General features: G+C 39.8%; 1 protein-coding gene across 11 annotated transcripts in view; it reads right to left on the bottom strand.

Annotated features, from left to right (window-relative positions):
- USP49 (ubiquitin specific peptidase 49) overlaps positions 1-21,875 on the bottom strand; it is a 57,750-nt gene that overhangs the window by 16,953 nt on the left and 18,922 nt on the right. For 3 of the 11 annotated variants that reach the window (XM_050955844.1, XM_050955854.1, XM_050955845.1), the window contains 4 exons: positions 16,423-16,654; positions 16,173-16,300; positions 5,429-5,576; positions 2,711-4,121 (listed from right to left, as the gene is read on the bottom strand). In XM_050955844.1, the coding sequence (XP_050811801.1) occupies positions 2,711-4,093 (1,383 nt within the window). In that variant the 5' untranslated portion in view covers positions 4,094-4,121; positions 5,429-5,576; positions 16,173-16,300; positions 16,423-16,654. Of the gene's footprint in view, positions 1-2,710; positions 4,122-5,428; positions 5,577-7,585; positions 7,659-16,172; positions 16,301-16,422; positions 16,655-21,875 lie in introns of all 11 variants that reach the window. The other 8 variants (XM_050955849.1, XM_050955848.1, XM_050955847.1 and 5 more) reach the window with 4 other exon arrangements.

Below are 21,875 nucleotides of genomic sequence, written 5' to 3'. Positions count from 1 at the left end.
AGTCAGATTTCTTTGATTCAATCTTGTTTATTTACAAAGAACGTACAAAGTTCTGCTTCTGCGAATGCAGGAGGAACCAAAAACAAGACAAGTTTCTTAGGTCTTGTCTACACTGCCACTTTACAGCGCTGCAACTTTCTTGCTCAGGGGTGTGCAAAAACATCTCCTGAGTGCTGCAAGTTTCAGTACTGTAAAGTGGCAGTGTAGACAGTGCACTAGTGCTGGTAGCTACTCCCTTTGTGGAGGTGTTTTTTTTTTTTTTTTTTTTTCTTTTTATAGTGCCAAGAGAGCTCTCTCCCAGCATGGTGCCGTGACTACACAGCCACATTAAAGCACTGGCTAGTGAAGACATGCCCTGAGCTTACAGCCCCAAACCTCTCTAGCCAACAGACCCAAAAGAGCTCTCTCTAGCTTTTCCAGGGTCACACAGGGCTCACCAGCTACTTCTTGGCTTTCGTGTTTTTGCCTCTGCCTCTCTCTCCGTTCTTAGTACCCATGTCTTCTGCTTTCCCTCACGCACGCACACTCTCTCTCTCTCCCATTTACTCACATACTCACCCCTTTACTCCTGGTCACAATATCCAGTGGAACCCCCCTGCCATGGTGTTAGTTTCTGAGCAGATTCTATCAGGCCTTGTTTTAGGTGTGGCCCCTCAAGTGTTTCTTACAACTACCTTAAGGGAAGGGCACAGTCACACATCATTTTAAAGGGGTTTTAACTTAACCTATAATAAACTTTCACCCAGCTCATAACAATAGGAAGAATTCATATTAACATTTAGGGCCCAATTCTCACCATTTCTTCAGTTTGTTTGCTTGCGTATTCGAGAATACTATCTATACTCACTTTCGCTGTTATGGTCAGTTTCAGTTCCTGTTTCACGCACTAGCCCTATGAAATCACTCATGCTCTGCTCTGGGAGTGTGGAGGAGGGAGCTCAAATGCACACTGTTCCTCATGTCCTGCAAAATGGTGCTGACCAATAACAAATTGCAGCAAAGTTAAAACTAAAACTAAGGCAGCAGCAGGCAAGGGCATGCAGAGAGAGAAAGGGGAGGAGAGTATATCATGCGGGTTTGGCGTTACTCTCGGTTCTACTCAGTCTATCAAGCTGGAAAATGACCTTTATGAAAAACAAGATTTCTTGATCTTGAGGTATGTTCACTTACGGAAGGGCAAATGTAATTGGTCAGAGGGAGTGATGACTAGTAGTTAAAGCAAGGGACTGAGAGGGAAGACTTTTGCGTTTTATTTTCAGCTCCATCACTTGCTGTGAGAGACTTTAGGCAAGACACTGCATGGCTGTGTACCTCAGTTTACCTATCCATAAAGTATAAAGTCCCAGATGAGGCTTAATGAAAGAATATTTGTAAAACACCCTGCGGGAACCTTGGATGAAAGATATGATGTGTAAGTGGGAGGTGCATTGTCACATACATAGAATAAACCTCTTGACAGGAGAAGCATAACAAATATACTGTAATGGCTCAAAATATATTCCATCACACCCCTTGCATATAATCCATAAAGAGTTGTTAATACAGAAGTCTTAACACTGTGGCTACATCTAGGGATTCTAGATATGTATTGAACAGTATTAAGCAACCAGGAGGATGTTTCTGAACACAGAACATTTAGTTAAAAAAAAAAAAAAAAGTGTATGAAGAGTATGTGCACAGTAACAACAAGGAGTCCAGTGGGACCTTAAAGACTAACAGATTTATTTGGGCATAAGCTTTCTGCTAGTCTTTAAGGTGCCACCGGATTCCTCGTTGTTTTTGTGGATACAGACTAACACGGCTACTCCCTGATATGTGCACAGTAGATACCTTTCAAAATGAACAGTGATTTAAAATTAACCCTTGTTTCCCAGAAAACCCAAAGCCCACATCTAAACAGAGGACTAAAGGGTGTATTTATTCTCCTTTAATATGCACATCGTTTCTATTAATGCTAATTCAAGATAACCAGCACTGGAAAAAATGGTAGTAATAGTAATAGTGTCAAGTGTCCATTTTTATGGCCCAGTCCTGCAAAGTGTCTCTTGCAAGGTGCTCAACACTTTCAGGGCCCTTCGAAGTCAATGGTAATTGAGGGCTTGCACAGATACACAGCAGCTCTTATTACCAGACCCTTGGGGAATAACGTGAGATACTCAAGGAGAAAATACATATACAAAGGACCAGATATTGAGAGTTGCAGAGCACATGCAACTCTCACAGAAAACAACAAGAGTTATGGGTGCTCAGCACCTCTCATGATCGTCTCAAAATGCCTGAAAACATTCATTTTAAAACAAGCTTTATTCTTTGAGAGACAGAAGACTGGATTCTCTGGCCCTCTCCCCACAACTCCCCTCCCCATTTTTTGAGCACAGAAAAAGATCAAAAAAAGCCAAATCAAGTATAAAAATATTGTGTAAAACAAAACCCACCTTGCACTAGGGCTGAGGACTTGTCTGTCCTGTGTGCAACTGCCATCTTAAAGTGATAAAATATAGCTAAGTTCTGATACCTTTAGAAGTGGGTTATATGCTGAAAATGCCAACAGGTCTCTAACAGCTCTACTACAGTGCTATAATAAATTCCATCTTCATTAGGGTCACCTACCTAAGTCCTGCTGAGTATCCAGTGGTTCCACAGAAAACAGAACCTCTGCTCCCTGGCACTGAAAGCAGCAGCTGGTTTCAGTGATAAGCTATGTGCATACCTGACTGAGCAGCTGCCCATGAAAAATGGTGTTCACCACCTTCAGGACCTGCTTGGTGAGCTTCCTCTGTGAGAAAGGGATGAGAATCCTGCGCTTCGTTCCTTCTGACTCCAGCTCCTGCTGCACTTTGTCCAACAGCTCACAGAGAAATTCCTGAGCGTCCTGCTGATCGTAACCTCGAAATGCTGGAATCAAACTCCACACGGAGTGCAGCATGGCAAATGGAGACACTAATGCCCACTTCCCAGACCACATGACTCTGAAGAGGGTGTGCAGTTCATGACAGAGAGAAATGTGCTTTGAACTCGGTTCCTTGGGCTGTATTAGTTCTAAACTCCTGCTTATTGAGGAGCCACCGTTTAAGCCAACTGGCAAGCTTTGCCTGCCATATGACCCCATTTTATCATTCCTCCCTGACTCGTTAGCAGCAGATCCATTTGCCAACTTGCCAGACATTCTAGACTTTCCATTCACGGTTTTGGCTAAGAGTTCTTCAGTTTCACAGAGGTCAAGTGTCAAAAAACATTCTCTGAACTTTTGGAGGTGACTTAGCACTTGAAGGATTGAGTTCATGTAGCATGTGTTTCCCAGATTCCTTAAGCCAGTCACACCAGGAGTCATTAGGGGCTTACGCCGGATGGAATAAAACTGTCTGAATCTGCTGCTCTGCACTCGCCTTGAGGTAGGGGAACTTGCTGCCATCTCTCTAAACTTCCTTGGAATCAAATTCTCTCTATGAACATGAGACAGAAGTCTCGCACTCTTTCTAGGAGGAGTGTTTGCCAGTTCCTCCAAAAGTCGCCGTTTCATCTCTTGTCGCCTCTGCCTGGCTGCTTCCTTCTTTCTCTCCAGTTCCTCCATTTGTTTCTTTTGTTCTAGTTTTAGCCTGCCTCTAGAACTCTTATCAAACCAGGTCCGCAGTGCTTTTGCTAGCAAAGATTGGCGCCTGTGCCAGAGAGCAGTGAGCATCTGAGGCTGTCCCTGAGGGGTCCTTTGATGGCTATACACATCCTCCCCCAAAGCCATTGATCGCAATGTCCTCCCACTTCTTGCTGATGGATCATGCTTCTGACTTCTAATAGCAGACAGAGAGCTTCTTAACAATTTCAAATCGCCCTCAGGATTATCATTCAAAACATAGTCTTCACAAAGGTAACAAAACACATACAGATCATTAACTTCCATAGCCAAGGGATGCTTGGTCTCTTCAAAGTGTTTAAGTGCATGTTCCTCAATGTACCTTCCACAGGCCACGTGGGAGCATTTCAGACAAGCCCATATAGATTCTGTGGTGTTGCAATCCTTGCAGTGCCACTTCTGGGGATTCAGGATAGAATGGTCCTGGGCGAGTCGTAGCCGCCCAACATGTTTGCATCTATCCATGTCTTACAGAAGTCTCCACTGCTTTAACCTTGCAAGACAAAAGAAAAAGGATTTTAGAGCCATAGTACAAATCTGAAGTAATTTGTCTTTTGTAAAGATATAAAAAAAAGACATAAAAAGACAGATGTGTCATGTCTTGCCAACTCCAATTACAGTATTTCCTTTCACAGACTGAAATAACTCTGGTAGCAATTTTTAGTATCAGTGAAAGATATTGGGTTGACAGACTCCAAAGAATGAAGCTGTCTATCCACCTATTGCCGACAGCCCAGGTGGTGCCACTGCAAGCTGACAACATGCCTTAGTGAGCCTGCACCCTTAAGATGGACAAATTTAAGGCCAATGTTGAAGATGTTTTTGTGACAGACATACCTGTCCACTAGGAACTGGACTGAGGTTATGAACTTTTTTTCATAAAAGCCACACAGATACCAGATAGTTGTCATGACCAAACTGGACTATATTTGAAAAGAAAACCTGAAAAGTAAAGGCTGTATATCACACTATTGGTTTTTTTAAGTCTCTCCTTTCCCACCATGTAATTTTTTTTTTCTGACTTGGGCAGGGTGCAGGAGCAAGAGTTTCAAACATTTCACTGAAGTTGAATATAAAAATTCAGCCATGACAAAAAAAAAAACACATTTATAGGTCTCATGTCGTTTATGCAGTCATATTATGGCAACCTGTGTATGTGATTGTATTTGAGCAGATATGGGTTTGGTTTTTGGCTCTTTCACTGAATTCTCCTCAGCAAACTTAATTTAAAGGTAGAGTTGCAAGCAATATGGGTCACAGACTCATCTTACAAAAGCACTGGGATAAATCCTCAGCTCGTGCAACTGTCATAGCAGTATTGACTTCAATAGGGCTACAACAATTTACATCAGCTAAAGATTTGCCTCTGTACTTCTAAACCAAGGCCAATACATTTGTTTTTAAAAAGTTGTTTGCATATTACATCCTTGCACAGTAACTGCAGGTAGAAAATACATTCCAGGATTTTTCACTTGTGCATTCTGACATAATGCACAATTGAGTATGTCTGCACACAAAAGAAAAGACAACCAATTTACTCTATTTTTAAATCCCAGATGAAGAAAGTGCAAAGCAGGGATATTGGAATTCTAAAGAACCACATGCTTCCACTTGTGTCTTCTACATCCATATGTTTTATAAATGATTCATTTATGTTCTACAAAGAACACAACCACGGAGAGTTCTTCATGCTAGTAAAATGGTTTCTTTAATATAATCAAGTCAGTGATCAGACACAAATGGAAAAAAATTGGGACGAAGATGTGTCAGCCAGATACATACATACAATTCACTACTCACTGTGTCATCTTTAAACATTCTTTTTTTCGCAACTCAATGACCAGAGCCTGGAACATCCCCATTTCAGCCAATAGGAGACTTGGCAGTTCTTCAGGAATTTAATTACTACTTAGGTCTTCATCACATAAAGCAGCACAGCTTCAAAGCCCTAGAAAGAGAATATTCCTGTGATACATGTAAACAAACTAAAAAAATACCAACAAAAAAACCAACATAGTAGGGCTGCTTTAGAACACAATTAATCCCCTTAATTATAAGAGCTACCACAGAGAATGTATTCATAACAAGGAACAGAACTAGCTGGAAGTCATGACATTAATGCACCTAACAACCCAAAACACTGGCTGTGAAGAAATGTCAAATGGAAAGGGGTACTCCAGAATTTCATTTTTCTGATTATCTATAAATCTGCTGACCACACACATAGCCTCTTCTTCAAAAGTTTTTCATAGTGGATGGCCTACCATATGGCATAGTAAAATCTCAACAAGAAAACTAAGCAAACTTATACACCTCTTGTGTCCACTTTAGTTTCGGCTATGCAGCAGTATATGTTTTGGGGGGGAAACCTCTCCATTTCCTATATGTTTTTCATAATAAAAATGCATGAATGGAGAGTTGTCAAATGTAGATGATATTAAAATAAAATAAGCATAATGGGAAAAAGCTGGGGAGTGCGGGAGATTGTGAACTGCATTATGTCCATAATGGAGGAGGAAAGATAAAGATAGAAAGACAGTTGTTGTTTATTGAAATAATTAAGAAAAGACTATCTCACCTCATACACATATTGTGTGACCACAGTACCTCAATACAACTCAAAGTAATAATATCCAGCCAGACTAGCAATATGCACAATATGGTTACAGATTGTCATCATACCATTCAAAACACAGTTACAGAAGTAGCATGCAGAAAGTCTTATTTCAAAATTCAGAATGCTACTTTATGGGGAATACAGTTGAAATGCAACTAAGGAAATAGCATACTTTCCAGGAGTTTGAAGATGAGCACTGAAACAGCCAACTACAAAAAGCATGCAGATTGCACATTTGACAAGTCCATGAAAATACGCCTTAGGGTCTCTTAAATTTATTATGCAAATTTAATTTAAACTTTATTACTAGCTTCTTATTAGTACCACCATATTAAAGAAGGAAGATTTTAGAGGAAGTTAAACTTTTTCCTCTCCGTCTTTTGTTCGCCTCTATATTTGAAAATAGCAATAGAAGCGGCATCTTCAGAATTTTTATGTCTCTGCAACAGAGATACTTAAACATCAGAGTAACTTTTTTTTTTCCTGGCTGTTAAAAACTGCTCTGGATTTAACTGTGCCTTTTACTTGGGCTATGCTAGTTCATTCACACATGCCAAATAACAAGTAAGGCACTTTCAGAAATAAAGTGAAAAACAAAGAATGGAAATGGTCTACTTATAACAAGATCAAACTGTTCCCCCCCACACCATTACCATTTATTTCTCTTTCTGTCTTTCTTTCCTTCCTTCTGTTCCCTCTCAAATCTTGTCTGAAAATTGGGGAATAATCCTATCTAGTCTTGGTGAGACTAAGTGGCGATTCCAGTTTGAAAGAAAGTAGACACTATGGTAACATTGACAACCTTCATTTACATAAAAGAATACTAATTATGTTGCATCATCAACATCTGCAATTCTGCTCACTGCCATATGCGACAGTGTTGGGAATTTAACCCTTAAGTCTCACAAATGTGCCCAGAACTGCCCCTACAACCGAAATAAATTTGTTTAAAAAAGTACCTAGAATTTCTTATTATAAACAGCAGTGAAGGGCTTCACCAGCTTCAAAAAAGACAATATTCTTAAAAGGCTTAAAAATTACCCCAATTTTCCAAGAAAACAAGAAATCCCAGTAGGTTGTTCATTTTAAACAAAACAGCCACAAATAAGATCCAGCAACATTCTACAGTGTTTAACAATAAAAATATGCTGTCAGTGTTCAAATTACAAGGCCTTTATCAGTTCCTTTTATTTTTCCTGTGTGGACTAGTAAGATTTCCTGCTATTAAAATAATTTTATTCTTTTAAATCTTGGTCACTTAGCAAAACAGACATTTGGAGAGCTAGATTCAGTTATTCATGGCACACAGATATCCTCAGTTTTGTACGTAATATTCCCACCTCTTTTTCCTTATACCGCACATTTTCTTGCGAGTGCAGGCCTAGGAGCATACACCAATTACACAGAACTGCTCTGGAAATGACAACAAAGGAACAGTTTTTATTTACTCAAAACTACTTAAACACACATTATCTTTCAGGTTTACTCCTCCTTCAGCATCTGTCACCAAATGAAATCTTTCCCTCTTCCACCACATTGGTTTTCATGTCAAAACTGAAAAGCAGAAAAAGCAGTCTGCATAGCCAGCTGGGGTGTCTGAATAGTCTGCATTGCTCACTAAACATGCCCTCCCCATCTCCAAAAGCAACTTCGACTTGCCAGATACTACAACCTGAGCTTCAGCTGCTTCCTAGAAGCAGCTGAATCCCTTCTTCAGAGCAGATCATGAATTACTGACTCATGTGAGCCACGCTCCTCCTGAGGTCTGGAGTTCTCAAAGTACGAGTTTCTCAGCAACGAGTGTAATGAAGGGACCCACCAGTGTCTGTGGCTCCTATTCTGCCCACAGACACATGCAGGTAACTTCATTAATGAAGTTAGCAAGAGCTGTATGCACATAACTGAAGACAGAAATCGGCCGGTCTCTGTTTTTATACAACTACACAAGCAACTGCCAGCTACTTCCTTCTTCAGAGAAGAGGATGAAGTCAACACGGACCAAAGTTAATGGGGAAAAATAAAGAGCAAGAGCTAAAGGAACACAAAAAACGAAGAAAACTGGAAGCTGCAAATAGTTCCAGGGAAAAATAATTAATCTTATTGCAAAGCCTGTAGAGAACTGAAGTAATTCAAAATGTCACAACTATCAAACATTAGTTCATATGGTTGAATAAGTAGGTCTAGTATAAACTGAATAACAGCAGTGTTTAATACTGGAAAGTTAACATCCTAGCTTTTTGTTCTAAGTGGTTAAGAAAACATGCAAGTTCTCTCTTTTTTGTTGAAATTACAGTAACTTAGTTTTATGGGCACCTTTTATCTAGCATTTGACATCTCAAACTTTTCCATGCTGTGGATCTCATTTTAACAAAGATTATCTCACAGACCCCTCCTCTACCAATTGCTGACTGCTTCATGAATAGCTGAAAAGCAGTGATTGCTCTGGATGGAGATATGATACACGGGGAAGTGCTAAACTGCATTAAAATACAGCTAAAAGAATACATTAAACAGATGGAAAGAAAGAAAGAAAGAAAGAAAGAGCCAGCACTATGCAACCAGCCAGCTCTCTGGTGGATCATCAGCAAGGGTTCAATGAACTGTTGCTTGAGCAACTATAATCTACAAGGATCCCATAGGACTTAAAAATGGTGCCAAATCCACTTCCCTTACTTACATGGGTTCTCCTAACCCTGTAATTTATTGGGGTGAGATTCTGTGCTGCATCTCTAAGAAGAGTAGCATAAAACTCACAGTCCCAGGGAAACAGGGGATAAGGTGGTTTTAAGCCACTTTTGTAGTTGCTCTATACCAGGGGTGGGCAAACTTTTTGGCCCGAGGGCGACATCTGAATATGGAAATTGTATGGCGGGCCATGAATGCTCACAAAATTGGGCCTGGGCTCCGGCTGGGGGTGCGGGCTCTGTAGTGAGGCCAGGAACGAGTTTAGTGTGCAGGAGTGGGCTCTGGGCTAGGGCAGGCGGTTGGGATGCGGGGAGGAGGGGGGAGTTTCCAGCTGGGGGTGCAAGCTCTGGGGTGGGGCTGGGGATGAGGGTTTGGGGTGCAGGAGGGTGCTCCGGGCTGGGACAAGGGGTTCAGAGGGCAGGAGTGGGATCAGGGCTGCAGGTGAGGATGTAGGCACGGGAGGGGGTAAGGGGTACAGTCTTCAGGTGTCGCTTATCTCAAGCAGCTCCCAGAAGCAGTGGCATGTTCCTCCTCCGGCTCCTACATGGAGGCGCAGCCAGAAGGCTCCGCACACTGCCCTGTCTGCAGGTGCCGCCCCTGCAGCTCCCATTGGCTGTACTTCCCGGCCAACAGGAGCTGTGGGGGTGGCGCTTAGGAGGGGGCAGCATGCGGAGCACCTTGGCTGCCCCTATGCGTAGGAAACATGCCACTGCATCCGGGAGCCGCACAGAGCAGGGCAAGCCCCCGGCCCCACTCCCTGGTTGCAGAGCTGAAGCGGGGCAAGCCCCGGACCCTGCTTCCCAGCAGGACCTCAAGGGCTGAATTAAAATGTCTGAAGGGCCACATGCAGCCCCCAGGCCATAGTTTGACCACCCCTGCTCTATACTAACCCTGAGCTGTTCCAGGGGTTGGAGAGCACACACTCTAAGCTTGTGATTTAGACAGTCCTGGGGTCCCATCTAAGTTACAGAAGCCTCCCTGGGCTTCCCTACCTCCCCAGTGCTGTAGCACTGAATGTTGTGTCTCGGTCCCAACATTGCACCCTCCATGCTGGAGCTTGTGAGGGGTTGTACGTGAGGTTGCCTGATAGCTGGTCTTCCACAGTGCCTGCACCAAAGGTCTCCTACCACACTACTCCACTGTAAAGGGCTAGAGCATAGGGAAGGATCTCACCTTTACTGTCCAGCTTACTAGCACGGACAGTTCACGTAGAGTGAGCAGGATATTGCTCATGCATTTTTAGAAGGACGAAACAAACTTCACCCACCACTGAAATACACCCACCTCTGGATAAAACATGACGGCAACGTTCTGTGATCATTTAGGGCAGGAAATGAACAAAGTTTCTTTAACTCATAACACCAAAGCATACAAAAATATGAAGCCATTTAGCCACGTTTTGCTGTAACACTATTTAGTGACTATCTGAGAAGTATTTTTCAGCGACTAGATGTAAGAAGTGTTAATAAATGAACATGTGGATATATTATTATCCTTTGTACCGTACCTTTCCTGTTTGTGTCACATATCTGGAAACAAGATTGCCAGATTTCTATAGATTTCTTCAATCTATAGAGAGTTTTGTTTTTAACTAATCATGTGTGTGAGAGAACCATTCAGCAATGATGAGGAGTGTTGGACTGATAGCCCTGGAAACTGAAAGTTCTCCATTTATTCATGGGAAAGATACAGCACAGGGAGCAGCAAGGTTCCTCCACACCAACCTACCAAAGTTCCTTATCCACAACCTAGAGACCATCTTTTGATAATGGTGGGAGGAAAGTTCACCCTCAATGGCCCTTTTGTTGATTTAATCCACCTACTGAAACTGGCAAGAGGAAAAAAGAACAGTGACAGATTTGCTTGCAGACATCTGTCTACTGTGAGCTGGAATTACATTAATACTAACTTATTTTTTTTTTTTAACAGTGGGGAGAGGGGAAACACCCTTGAATCCTATCAACAATAGAAAAACAGGGCTCAATTTGAGTCTAATTAGGCCAGCTAATTTTAAAATTTTTATGGAAATTTTTTAAATTTGTCCCTTTATTTTGATACAGGAGCCTACTTTTCAAACATGCAGCCTTAGTCTTACAGCAGAATTTTCTCTCTGCTGCATACATTCAGAAGTTCTCAAACTGGAGCTGACAATAGTGAGAAAAAAGAGAAACATGTCTAAAATTGTGTGCAATTGCTCACAATCTTTGCTCAACTACTGATTGTTTAACCAGTCCTTTTTCAAGGATCACATACGATGGCCGAGAGTCTATGATTGCACATGGATACTGAACTTCTGAATCTATCGTTCCTTCAAAACTGGGCATGTAGGTATCAAACATCTCACAGTTAAAATGGTAATTGGCAAACTGAGAAGCATACCCATTCTGTTTGTTCATTGCTGCAAAGGAAATGAAACAGAGCAGGAAGGATGAGTTTTGTGATAGCCTCCTCTAAAATGCAATAGAGTAACATATTTATTTTCTTGAAGGAAAGTGAGCCAATATATTCTTCTTGTTTTAACTCTGCTGACCGGACTGCTTGGGTTTTATTTAATTATTCATAGGAAAATGCTGCAGAAGTGTGTTTCCTAAAAATGCCAGGCTCTCTGAGATGATGTTTCTGTTAGTCATTTCACAAATGAAATTGATCTAGACTGTTTTCTTTAGTGAATTATTTTGCTTAAGGCATTTGCCTGTGTTCATGCATGCAGTTCACTTGTTGGTATTTATAGCAAATTGGCCCATTCTGTTGCACTAATTTATATTTATTTTTAGTACTATAGTTTGGGCACTGCAATTCAGCTTCATTTTTTTCTCCTCCAGCCTTAAACTTACTTGCAGTTAAATTACACTTGGACATTAGGAGATGCATGAATGAGAATACACCATGGGATTATTATTAGGTGTGTTCTCATTTCTGCAATCCTCATTACCCTAACATTGGTCTGGCCTATTCTTCTAGACAAGTAGGGATGGACACAGCTTTTTTTTTCTTTTTTTTTTTTTAAAAAAGCTCATCTACCTGGTTCATAGTCAGTCAGGTACAGGGGACTGGGGACAGAAATGAGATGGATGATTGTCTAAATCAACCAAAGTAAGGAGCAACACACTCCCTTCCTCCGTAACAATCTGTGGCCACATGGATAGAGACAGGTTCATCAGCTAGCTCCATACATGGAAGAAGGGGAAAGAACTCATAACCTTCTGCTCCAAAGAGTCACAAACCTCTAAAGGAAAGTCCCTCACAGCAGTCAACCACAGTAGAATGTATAGCCGCTATTTTGTTCTCAAGCCACTAGAGAGTGAGACTATTACAAACTAATAAACAGTTAAGTAAATCTAATATTCCATTCAGAAGAAGGAAGTGCTATACATATCAACGGACAAACTAGCACTAGCACTACTTTACTTCTCTCTGTTCAGACTCTATGATCCATCTTTCTGAAATTACTGGTGTACTGTCCACCAGGATCATCTGCTGACTCCACACCCATAGTACGTGGCTGCTCAGTTAAAAACCAAGCACTTTTTTCAGCTTTTCTTTCTCCATGGAGTAGTCACTTGGCACAGAAATCCATTCTCCCAGTTAGACTCTCACTTGCTATTCTTAAGGTTTCAAATCCCATCTCTAACAACTAGTAACAGTCCTAGCAATTTTTTAGTTTGTATCTAAAGCATATTTTCTCAAAAGCTGTCTGCTCTATGTTCAAGAATTGCTGGATTATCTCTACTCAAGACGACAAATTATCAAGTAAATGGCCTGGACGCAAATTAATACAACTGCCAAAGAAATAAAAAAGAAAAAGAAAAGAAAAGAAAAAAAAACACATTAGCAAAAGCATCAGAAGATTGTGAATATAGTGCATCTTTGAAAGGGGAAGGGCAATCAGACCAGAGAATTAAATAGCTGCTGTGACTCAGAGTAGAAAAACATGAAAAAAGACTGGTAAATAAAACTCAAACCCCTAGTACTTGCTGAGTTTATGGCATTCTGAAACATACTTTGTTAATAACACACACAAAGAAGCTCTCAAGATGACTAGAGCTCTCTATTTATTCTTTTGGAGTTGCAACAAACTCACGCAAACGTTATCTTACCTCTGTATTTCAATGTACAAAATACGTTAGCAAATCTCAGGGCCTAATGTATATCTTTCTGCTTTCAAGAGTCAGCTTAAGTTTGAAACCATAAACACAAGAGTGATGGACTAAAACTCAACCTTAATGCCAATTTCCACAACGAGCTCTGTTTTATAAACTCAAAGGAGTTCACTATAATCATGTTAGTGTTAAACAATTTCCAGGAGTTCATATTGTGCTGTAAAAATTTGCTCTGGGCTGAAAGCTAGTACCTTAGAATTTTCAAATAAAGGTGGCCAATGCAAAATGGAAAAAAAAAAGTGTGGAAGTATAAAAAAAAAAATCCTATTTAGTTTGACTTCCACCTGAGAATTTCAGATTAGTAATATGGCCTGTGTAGAATTTAGCCACTCATACAAACCAGGATGAAAGAAGCTAAAAGTGAAGGGGATGTGGGTGGATACTGGAATTCCAGGTGCTTTTCATTCAATTCCAAATCAATATTAAACCGAGTCTAAAAATACCCAAACCCACAGTTATTCCAAACATTCCCTATTCCTTAAAGAAAAGGACATAGTAAGGCTCTAAGGATAGACTCAAATTCTAGCTGGAAAGGCACAGCTGGACACTGGGAACACTGCTCCTTCCCTACAAAAGTGCAGATATTTTTGAGAAGGATGGATGGAGATAGAGATAAAACCTGCCTCACGACAGAGGTAAATAACTTCCACTGCTGAGCTTGCTGAATAATCATTCTGATTCCATTCTGAAATATGAACAGAGATTCTCAACAGAGATATTGAGACCCTGTGAACCTACAAACCCGGGGGGGAAAAGTCCACCAGATTTTTGGGGACTAAAAGATAAGTGACAGAACACATTTACCTCTTCTTCCTCACTCTCAACTTCCATTCTTCAGGTGTGAACCTAACTGACTGTTAATTGATTTCACGCAGGTAGTGTATTTCTATCAGACAAATTAAGTCATAAGATTCTAGGAAATATACAGACTCAAAAAAGGCTGAATTCAGTTAAATACCCCCACAGTCTGATAATTTCCACTTTAGCAAAAATACCACCTGTGTGCCCCTTTAGGCAAACAATAGGCTTATGAGCCATAGAAAGCTTTTAGCAGACTGCACAGCGTCGGATGAGGGGAAAAAAATGAAAAGTATCTCTCTTTTCCTTAGACTCTGTAAGCTGAGAGTACTTTAACAAAAGGATTGCAGTCTCTGAAATTATTTTATATAGGAGGAAGGCACTAAACAATTCTAACTGTTTTTGTTATGCTAGGATACATTTGGAGCTTTAAAAAAATCCCACTGTCTTCATGGAACAAGAGGTCACACCTCTAAAACACAAGCTCATAAATGCTTACATTAGAAACCTTGTCTTCTAAGTTTACAATATCATAACACATTTTTTCCTGCTGAAACAGCTGCTTTGTTATGGGCCAAAGTTGATATCCACCAGGAACTTAGCTGGCAGTTTATGGGTTGAAAATAATCACACAAAGGCAAACAGAAAAGGGCGATTCCTTTAGCTCTCAAATCCATTTCAATATAGCCCTCTTAAAAGCTGAGCACACCAGATTTTGCATGACTGTCCTTCTGCTAACCAACCTCTATTGTTCCAGACATCCTTTTAGAGCTATGTCCATTTTTCAAATAAAGACTGAAATCTTACGATACATGAGAATGGTCTCAACAAAAATTATGTATTTCTCTTATTTCCTTTACAGACAGGAATATTTGCATTAAAACAGGATATTTAAGAATTGATCTGCTCCTGCTATTTATCGCCACATGAAGTTATAAACCTCTGCGCGATCACAGTTGACTTCGTTGTAAGTAATTATGTCGTCACAAACAAAGGATTCTGACTTCATGTGGGAAACAGCAGCAGGAGCAGATGAATGCTTACAACAAAGATCCTGTTTTTTTTGTTTAAGATCCCTACTGAGGGAGAAAAAAATCCCAGAAGACATGTTACACGAGAAGAATTATTCCGAAGGGTAATTGTTATCAGGGTTTTCCACAAGGCATCTGTTACTCTTTAAGAGATTCCCTGGGTGGCTGAATCCTCTCCATCAGGATTATAGTCCTTTTCCCCATGGCTGTGACACTGCTCTGTTGACCTTATGAGTTTTTGATGCTGAAATTACACAGATTTAAAATATTTGTGGCAATGCAAAGTACCAGCCTGATTTCCCCCGCACTTGTCAGCTAGCTTATCAACAGCCTCCTGAACAAGGAAAAGTATATCATGCCTGCTGTCAGGACCTGAATCCTCATTTAATTTCAAGCTCCTAGATACCATAGACAGAGGAGAAGCGTATTTCCCCTCATTTATTTGAGGTGGGCCTTTTCATCCCCTTAGAGTTCCAAAGATTTTCTCCACAACTTCTTTAAGCCCCACTGGAGCCCATTAATGCTGCCCACTTAGCCAGAAGTTGCTGTTAACATAATGAAAATGCATACTCAAGCCTGGTCTACACTTAAAAGTTTTGCCAGCATAACTATAGTGATTAGAGTGTGAACAAAATAACCGACACCCCAAATTGACAAAGCTGTGATGGCAAAAGCTCCAGTGTAGATGCAGCTATACTGGCAAAAAAAGTCTGTTTTCCAGTAAAGCTTACTTTGTTCCAGGAACTGGTATCAGTTATGCAGGCAAAAAAACAATTTTGCTCGTATAAGATGCGTTTCCACTAGGAGGGCTTGCCAGTATTGCTATATCAACAACCCTTTCCAGTGTGAATGATGCCTCAATGTACTGCACTTGCAGAACACTTCCAAGAGAGAAATTCAGACCTGAAATCAAACTCAGATCTTCTTTAGGGCCATGCAAAATGTTACCACTAGTTTAGGATCAACTTCTGAACTTTTTAATTATGTTCTTTAGCTTAAATAGCCTACTATCTGTACTCTATCATACACTTCTCTTGGCATATTGCACTCAAAGATGCATCCCATAATGCAAAACCGAGGACTAAAAATGGTTTTGGAAGGTAGAGAAATAAATGTAGGTACCAAAAGGTGGAGGTAGCCCTGGAATTGTCCCTGGAACTAAATATTAACTAGACTGCTCTTCCATTTTACAGTAGAAATTCGTACAAAAAGGAGCCTGTTCTTTTAGCTGATTCAATATCTGATTAACTCACTTTGCCATAGCTGGAGTCTAACTCAACTGTCCATTATGATCTGGAGAATACCAGAGGGACCGAAGAGTTCCAAGTCTGACCAGTCAGAGGATGGGCCAATAAAACCAACAGCAATCCATGCCAACTTCCTGTGGGAAAGAGAAAGAAAGTGATAGAGCTAGGTCATTGAAGACTTTTTTTCATGGCAGAAACGACTCAAGATATTACCTTGTGAGGCTGGAGGCTGTTTAATTATTTTTAGATGACTTACTTCTCCATGCTGCTTCCTGTTGCAGTAGAGACAGAGCCAAATAGATACAGGCACAACTCCCATTTATTGCTTACAACAGAGCTGAATTTGTTCCCAAATCTGAAGACCAAACTGAAGACTTGTCCCTTCTCCTTTCTTTTGCTGGAGAAATCACCACCTTTCAGATCTTCTAGGCCTTTAATTGGCTGGAACCTGGCTATCTCAGGGGATGCCTCTCTCTGTGATTGTGACCCTTCAAGATAAATACATTCATCAGACATGCTGGAGCTTACTTTCTAGCTAAGACTCAAAGATCCATAAGGCTGGACTCTTAAAGCAAGTGGCTCACTGCTACCAAAAGCCCTCAGACCAGCTATCTGGCTCATCATGCATCTCACCTCCTTCATAATAAAATGCCAGGTTCATATCTCCACTTTAGATCCTCCATTCTACCGCATGTGCAATAACTACCCTACAAGGGATTTGCGGGAGGAAACAAAACCCACAACACAACATTCTATCAAGCATCCACAACTCTCTTATGAGAGGAAAGGGTCATGGATATCGTCTGATTTTTTGTGCTCAGACTCAATATTACAAGTCTTCTAATTAGTTTTCTACCATTTTGTGAAGGAAAAAAACTAACTATCCTTCTCCATACCACATTACATACAAATATTACTTTTGTAAGAAAAGTGACAGAAAATTCAACCTTACTAATCTGCCTTACTTCTGAATTTCATGCGGGTTTTATTGCATTCCTATCACAGCCTCCATGTTAACTTTCTGTTTTCCGTTTAACTCAAAGACTGTTGAACTCAGTGAGCCATGAGATAGAACTCTGACAGTCAAGCAAGGTTTCGATGGTTACACCTGTTAAACCTTCAAGTAATTATTCTGACTTGAACTAATGAGCTAGGTAATTTTTCTCTATATAAGAGTCTCCAATTACAGAGCTTTGGGAAGCAACCTTTCATGCAGTGAAAAGATCACACAAGCCTAGCAGTTTGTTTAGAATGGGACTCCCCTCAAGGTTCACTGGCTCAAAATTTTGACTCACCCTAAAAATAATATTTTCTGTTTCATATACTTAACACACCGACAGTCAAATTTGGAGGTCCTTATTCAGTCAAGCTCCCATTTCCTTTTACCTGAATAATGGATGAGTAAAAAATGAATAAAGATCTCAGGATTTGCTCACAAAATAGCTAGATTTTAATGGGATGATCAAACTCTGAACTCACCAACTTTGAGAATGGCTGTTGAGAAACTGGGTTTCCCCAATGGTATGCTATATGAGCATGGAGTGAACCAGTAGCTTTGTTTTGTTTTAACAGGATTACCAAGAAAGCATAAAATGTGAAAAAATACGTTTACAGGTTCCAAAGGTCCTTGAAAATGCTTAAGTTAACTGTGCATCAACCGTGGATGTTATACTGAGTTATTGGAATGCCGTGTAATTCTCATTTTACGGCAATTCAGAACTTATAACTGTTTTTTACTCGCATAAATAAAATCTTTTCCATTAATTTCAATAGGCTTCTAAGGTGTTTTGTTCTTTTAAAATCAGCATCAAGTTGAGAATCATGTCAGAGTAGTCTGCATGTGTGAGATGTATATACAGATATACTCAGTAAGCATTAAATACAAACATTTCACTTGTTGCCTATAATCTCCATCACTGGGATTAAAGGCAAAAAATCAAGGCACAAAATTCTGCTATTAGTTACCCTATATAAACCTGGAGTGACTTCAAAAGAGATAAATGACCAGAATCTGATACAGAAAAGTGCTTTGAGTTGGAACATTTTTTTGTTTTAAATTTAGCTGTACAATACAAAGAAATAATTGCACCTCTCAAAATAAGACCAACCAGGTTTTAGAATCTATAAAGTCACAGTGTTTTCTACACCTCTACCCCGATATACCATGAATTCTGATATAACGTGGTAAAGCAGTGCTCCGGGGGGGGAGGGCTGTGCACTCCAGCGCAAAGCAAGTTCGATATAATGCAGTTTCACCTGTAACACGGTTAAGATTTTTTGGCTCCTGAGGACAGCGTTATATTGGGGTAGAGGTGCATTTCCATAACCTATGCCAACATCATCACAGATCCTGATTCACAGACAAGTCCCTCTAGAAGTCCCCCAGTGTAGAGACCACATCATTCTGTAATAATTGTTATTTGTATTACTGTAACACCTAAGAGACTCAGTCATGGACCAGGACCCCATTGTAGTAGGTGCTGTCCAAACACAGTCCCTACTCCTAAGAGCTTTAAGTTTCTACACATTTTCTTCCCTTAACATCTCCTTCCCTTACACACCAAAATTATAACTACTAAAACAGACAGGGCCAGAACGTCAAGTTGTGTAAATTGGAACTATGCCAATTTACATCAGCTAAAGATCTGTCATTCTCCCCTCTCCCATTTTTACTTTCCCAAATTCTCCAAACTTTCGGGGTGCAGACTGAAAGAGATGACTTTCTGCCTCCCTCTGCATTTACTAATGCCCCAATCCTGCAAATACATGAGTTTGATAAAATTAAGAACGTCTCTAAGTGTTTACAAAGTCAGGACCTAAATTCTTGATGGAAACCCTGGTGAACAAAAGGCCTTAAGACTAGTAAAGTGCTACAGAAATTAAACAAAACGAGCCATGTTGTATTTCTGCAGTGTGCCGTTTTCCTTGATACTCTGCACTTTTTAATCACTGTCTACTATATTTCAACAGAAAACATACAGATGTTTTAAGAATGCAGAAACCAATACCCTAAAGATGGAAGATAGATTTAAAAATCTATACATATGTAGATATAAATGATTGCATTTCCTATCACGTGCTGTGTAAAGCATACATTCGAAGCTGAAGTTAATTCTCATGGCTCAGGCATTATGTTAAAAATACCTCCAGATTTCACAGGCACTCTTTCTAAGAATGATTTGAACAGAATCCTTCTGGCTGTTTTATCAATAATATTTATTAACAGGATGATTGAACTATTTTCCAATACTGGAAACACTTTAAAAGAAAAAGAAAGAAAGAAAAAACCTTGAATGCCACACATTTTGACCTACTGCAGAAAGTGTCTTAACTCATCCCTTAATAACTGTTATAACAAATAATTACTTCCTACTGTAGTATTAAAATATGTATGTGTAAGAGTTATAAGAAACAACCATCTCAGAAGTATGTTTTATAGCTAGATCACAGAGAATTCTCTCAGTGCTGATCACACATTCAACTGATTGCTGAAGTACAGATCAATTTAACAGCCCTCACACATACAAGCAGGCCAAAATTCTCTTCAAGAATCTCCTCAGGACAGACACAAAAGATGAATTATACTAGACAGTGAGGATTTGGTAAATTATGGCCAGTTTTCTTCTGATTTTCCTCCTTCATTTTAATTCTCATTCATCTTGGCAAAATCTTAAAAAGACTATTAACCAATCTCCTAAAATAACATCACAGCTGACACAACATATAAAATAAACAGCCAGTTGATAACCCAAATAAGCATGCCAGGACCAATAACTCATGTTATTTTAAAAATAATAATACATAATATCTCCCTTCACAAACTATTAGATTGTGGTTTCATTATTTTCACAGCCACAATGAATAACTGGCAACCCATATTAGACATAGTCACAGTATTAGACATATGTAAAGTCACACAGAGTTGGGTTTCAAAGGCTTCTTCAGTACATGTTGTTTGAGACATATTAGAGATTAAAACAAGAGAGTAGAAATCCTCAGTAATCTAAGTCGTTTTTCCATCTTTTTTTGCTTGATTTTCCAATAATAATGGTATTTCTTTTTAAAACCCTTAAGAGGGGAAAAAAATAAAATCGCACATTGCCTTCTTTCACATCCTTTAAGAGTTTTTAAAATGAAATACTGTTCTTAATTGGCAAATGAAGGAAAAGAAAATGACAGGAAAATGACTGAGACAACTTGTCCAAGGACAACCTGGATTTCAAAATGTTTTCTCCAACATCATCATCCCCATGTATTATTATTTGTATAAAGCTTGTAAAAAACTATATTATATGGATTTTGTACATCTCCTTGCTCTAGGGGAGGCTTCTGATCTGATCTGACCCGCATTTAAAAATCCTGTGTGAACCTACTGCTATGCCTGACCCAAGGCCCCCCCATAGTTTTCTAATTAACATCAAAAAGTAGAAACACAGAGATTTGCCTGGCACTTCGCTAAATTCCTCCTTTTGCTCTGTTCAGCCATTGTGCCCCACTTAAGCAAGAATGTATATGGCTTACTCGCACTGTCCCGCAGTATAAAATGAAATGCAACTGCTGCTCAGTGGCATTTACAAGGAAACTGAGGCAGCAGCCCAGTTTTCATTCTCAACCTCAGGTCTGGCAGGTTGGACAGTCAATGCACACAGAATTTTTGCGTCTATATCAGCAGATTGTCTGATAGGCAGAAAGTAATACAATTTCACTTGTTCAGACCTGTTTTTGTTGATTGTTACAGACTGCCTGACAATAGGGTTTTCCTAGCTTGCATACTATGGGTCTATCTTAGCCTGGCTAGAATCCCTTCTGAATGCTTATACCAGATGTCTCTGAGAAAGACAATCCCCCTCAATAATACACCTAGATATCTGTGATTATATACGCAGAAGGCGGGGATTGAGAGCTTTGTCTTGGATATGACACCACAGGCAATTGGTCTCCCTGAATAATTTAAAATCAGATGAGATCTGATTCTGTAGTGTCTGTCATTTTAACAGATGATCCCAGTCAGAGTTTCAGAGCTCACTCACTCAGTTAACTTGTCATCAGGTGACTGGTAAACTAGAGAAGAAATAAGAGGGGGAAAGGCAAAGAGGTGATTTGATTGTGACGTGTCAGTCCCACCATCAACAAGCAGCAGTTCATAAGGCGGCAGCACCACGGGAAGAGGGTTTCACTAAACACATTTTCAAGTGTATACCGTACTCAAAGGAAAATTTTCTCACCCACTAAGTGTGCTCTTTCTTCCCTATTACTCCAGACTCATGTATTAGGTTTCCCTTCAACCCACTGCCCAGGGAGAAAAACGAAATATATGAGCAAATCTTGGCATATACAAAAGCAAGGTGAAAAGCAGAGTTTTATAGTTTCATATTTTCAGCCTGCCCTTTTAAAAAAATAGTTGCCAGTTATTTTCATTCTTTATTTCATCATGAATGTAATTTTCTCAAAAGAAAAAACAGTTGTGAAACAGATATTCAGTTCATGGTGTACTCATTATTCTTAGCTAATTAAAATAAACAGACCTCCTTACAATCTTGGCCTGATTACAGATTAACCCATGACTGGCAGGATTACATAGATTTATCTCCTAGGCTAAATCACTTCTGTATCTGCATTACAACTTATAGTTCTTTAAAAGCTTAGCTGAACAATTTTTAGTATTTCCTGTTCATTGTATTTTCACAAAATAAATGATTAAATTAAATG

The sequence above is a fragment of the Gopherus flavomarginatus genome, chromosome 5 (assembly GCF_025201925.1).
Source record: "Gopherus flavomarginatus isolate rGopFla2 chromosome 5, rGopFla2.mat.asm, whole genome shotgun sequence".
Classification (NCBI taxonomy): Eukaryota; Metazoa; Chordata; order Testudines; family Testudinidae; genus Gopherus; species Gopherus flavomarginatus.
Note: the sequence above shows the minus strand (reverse complement) of the source record. Positions and strands in the feature narration are given on the sequence as shown.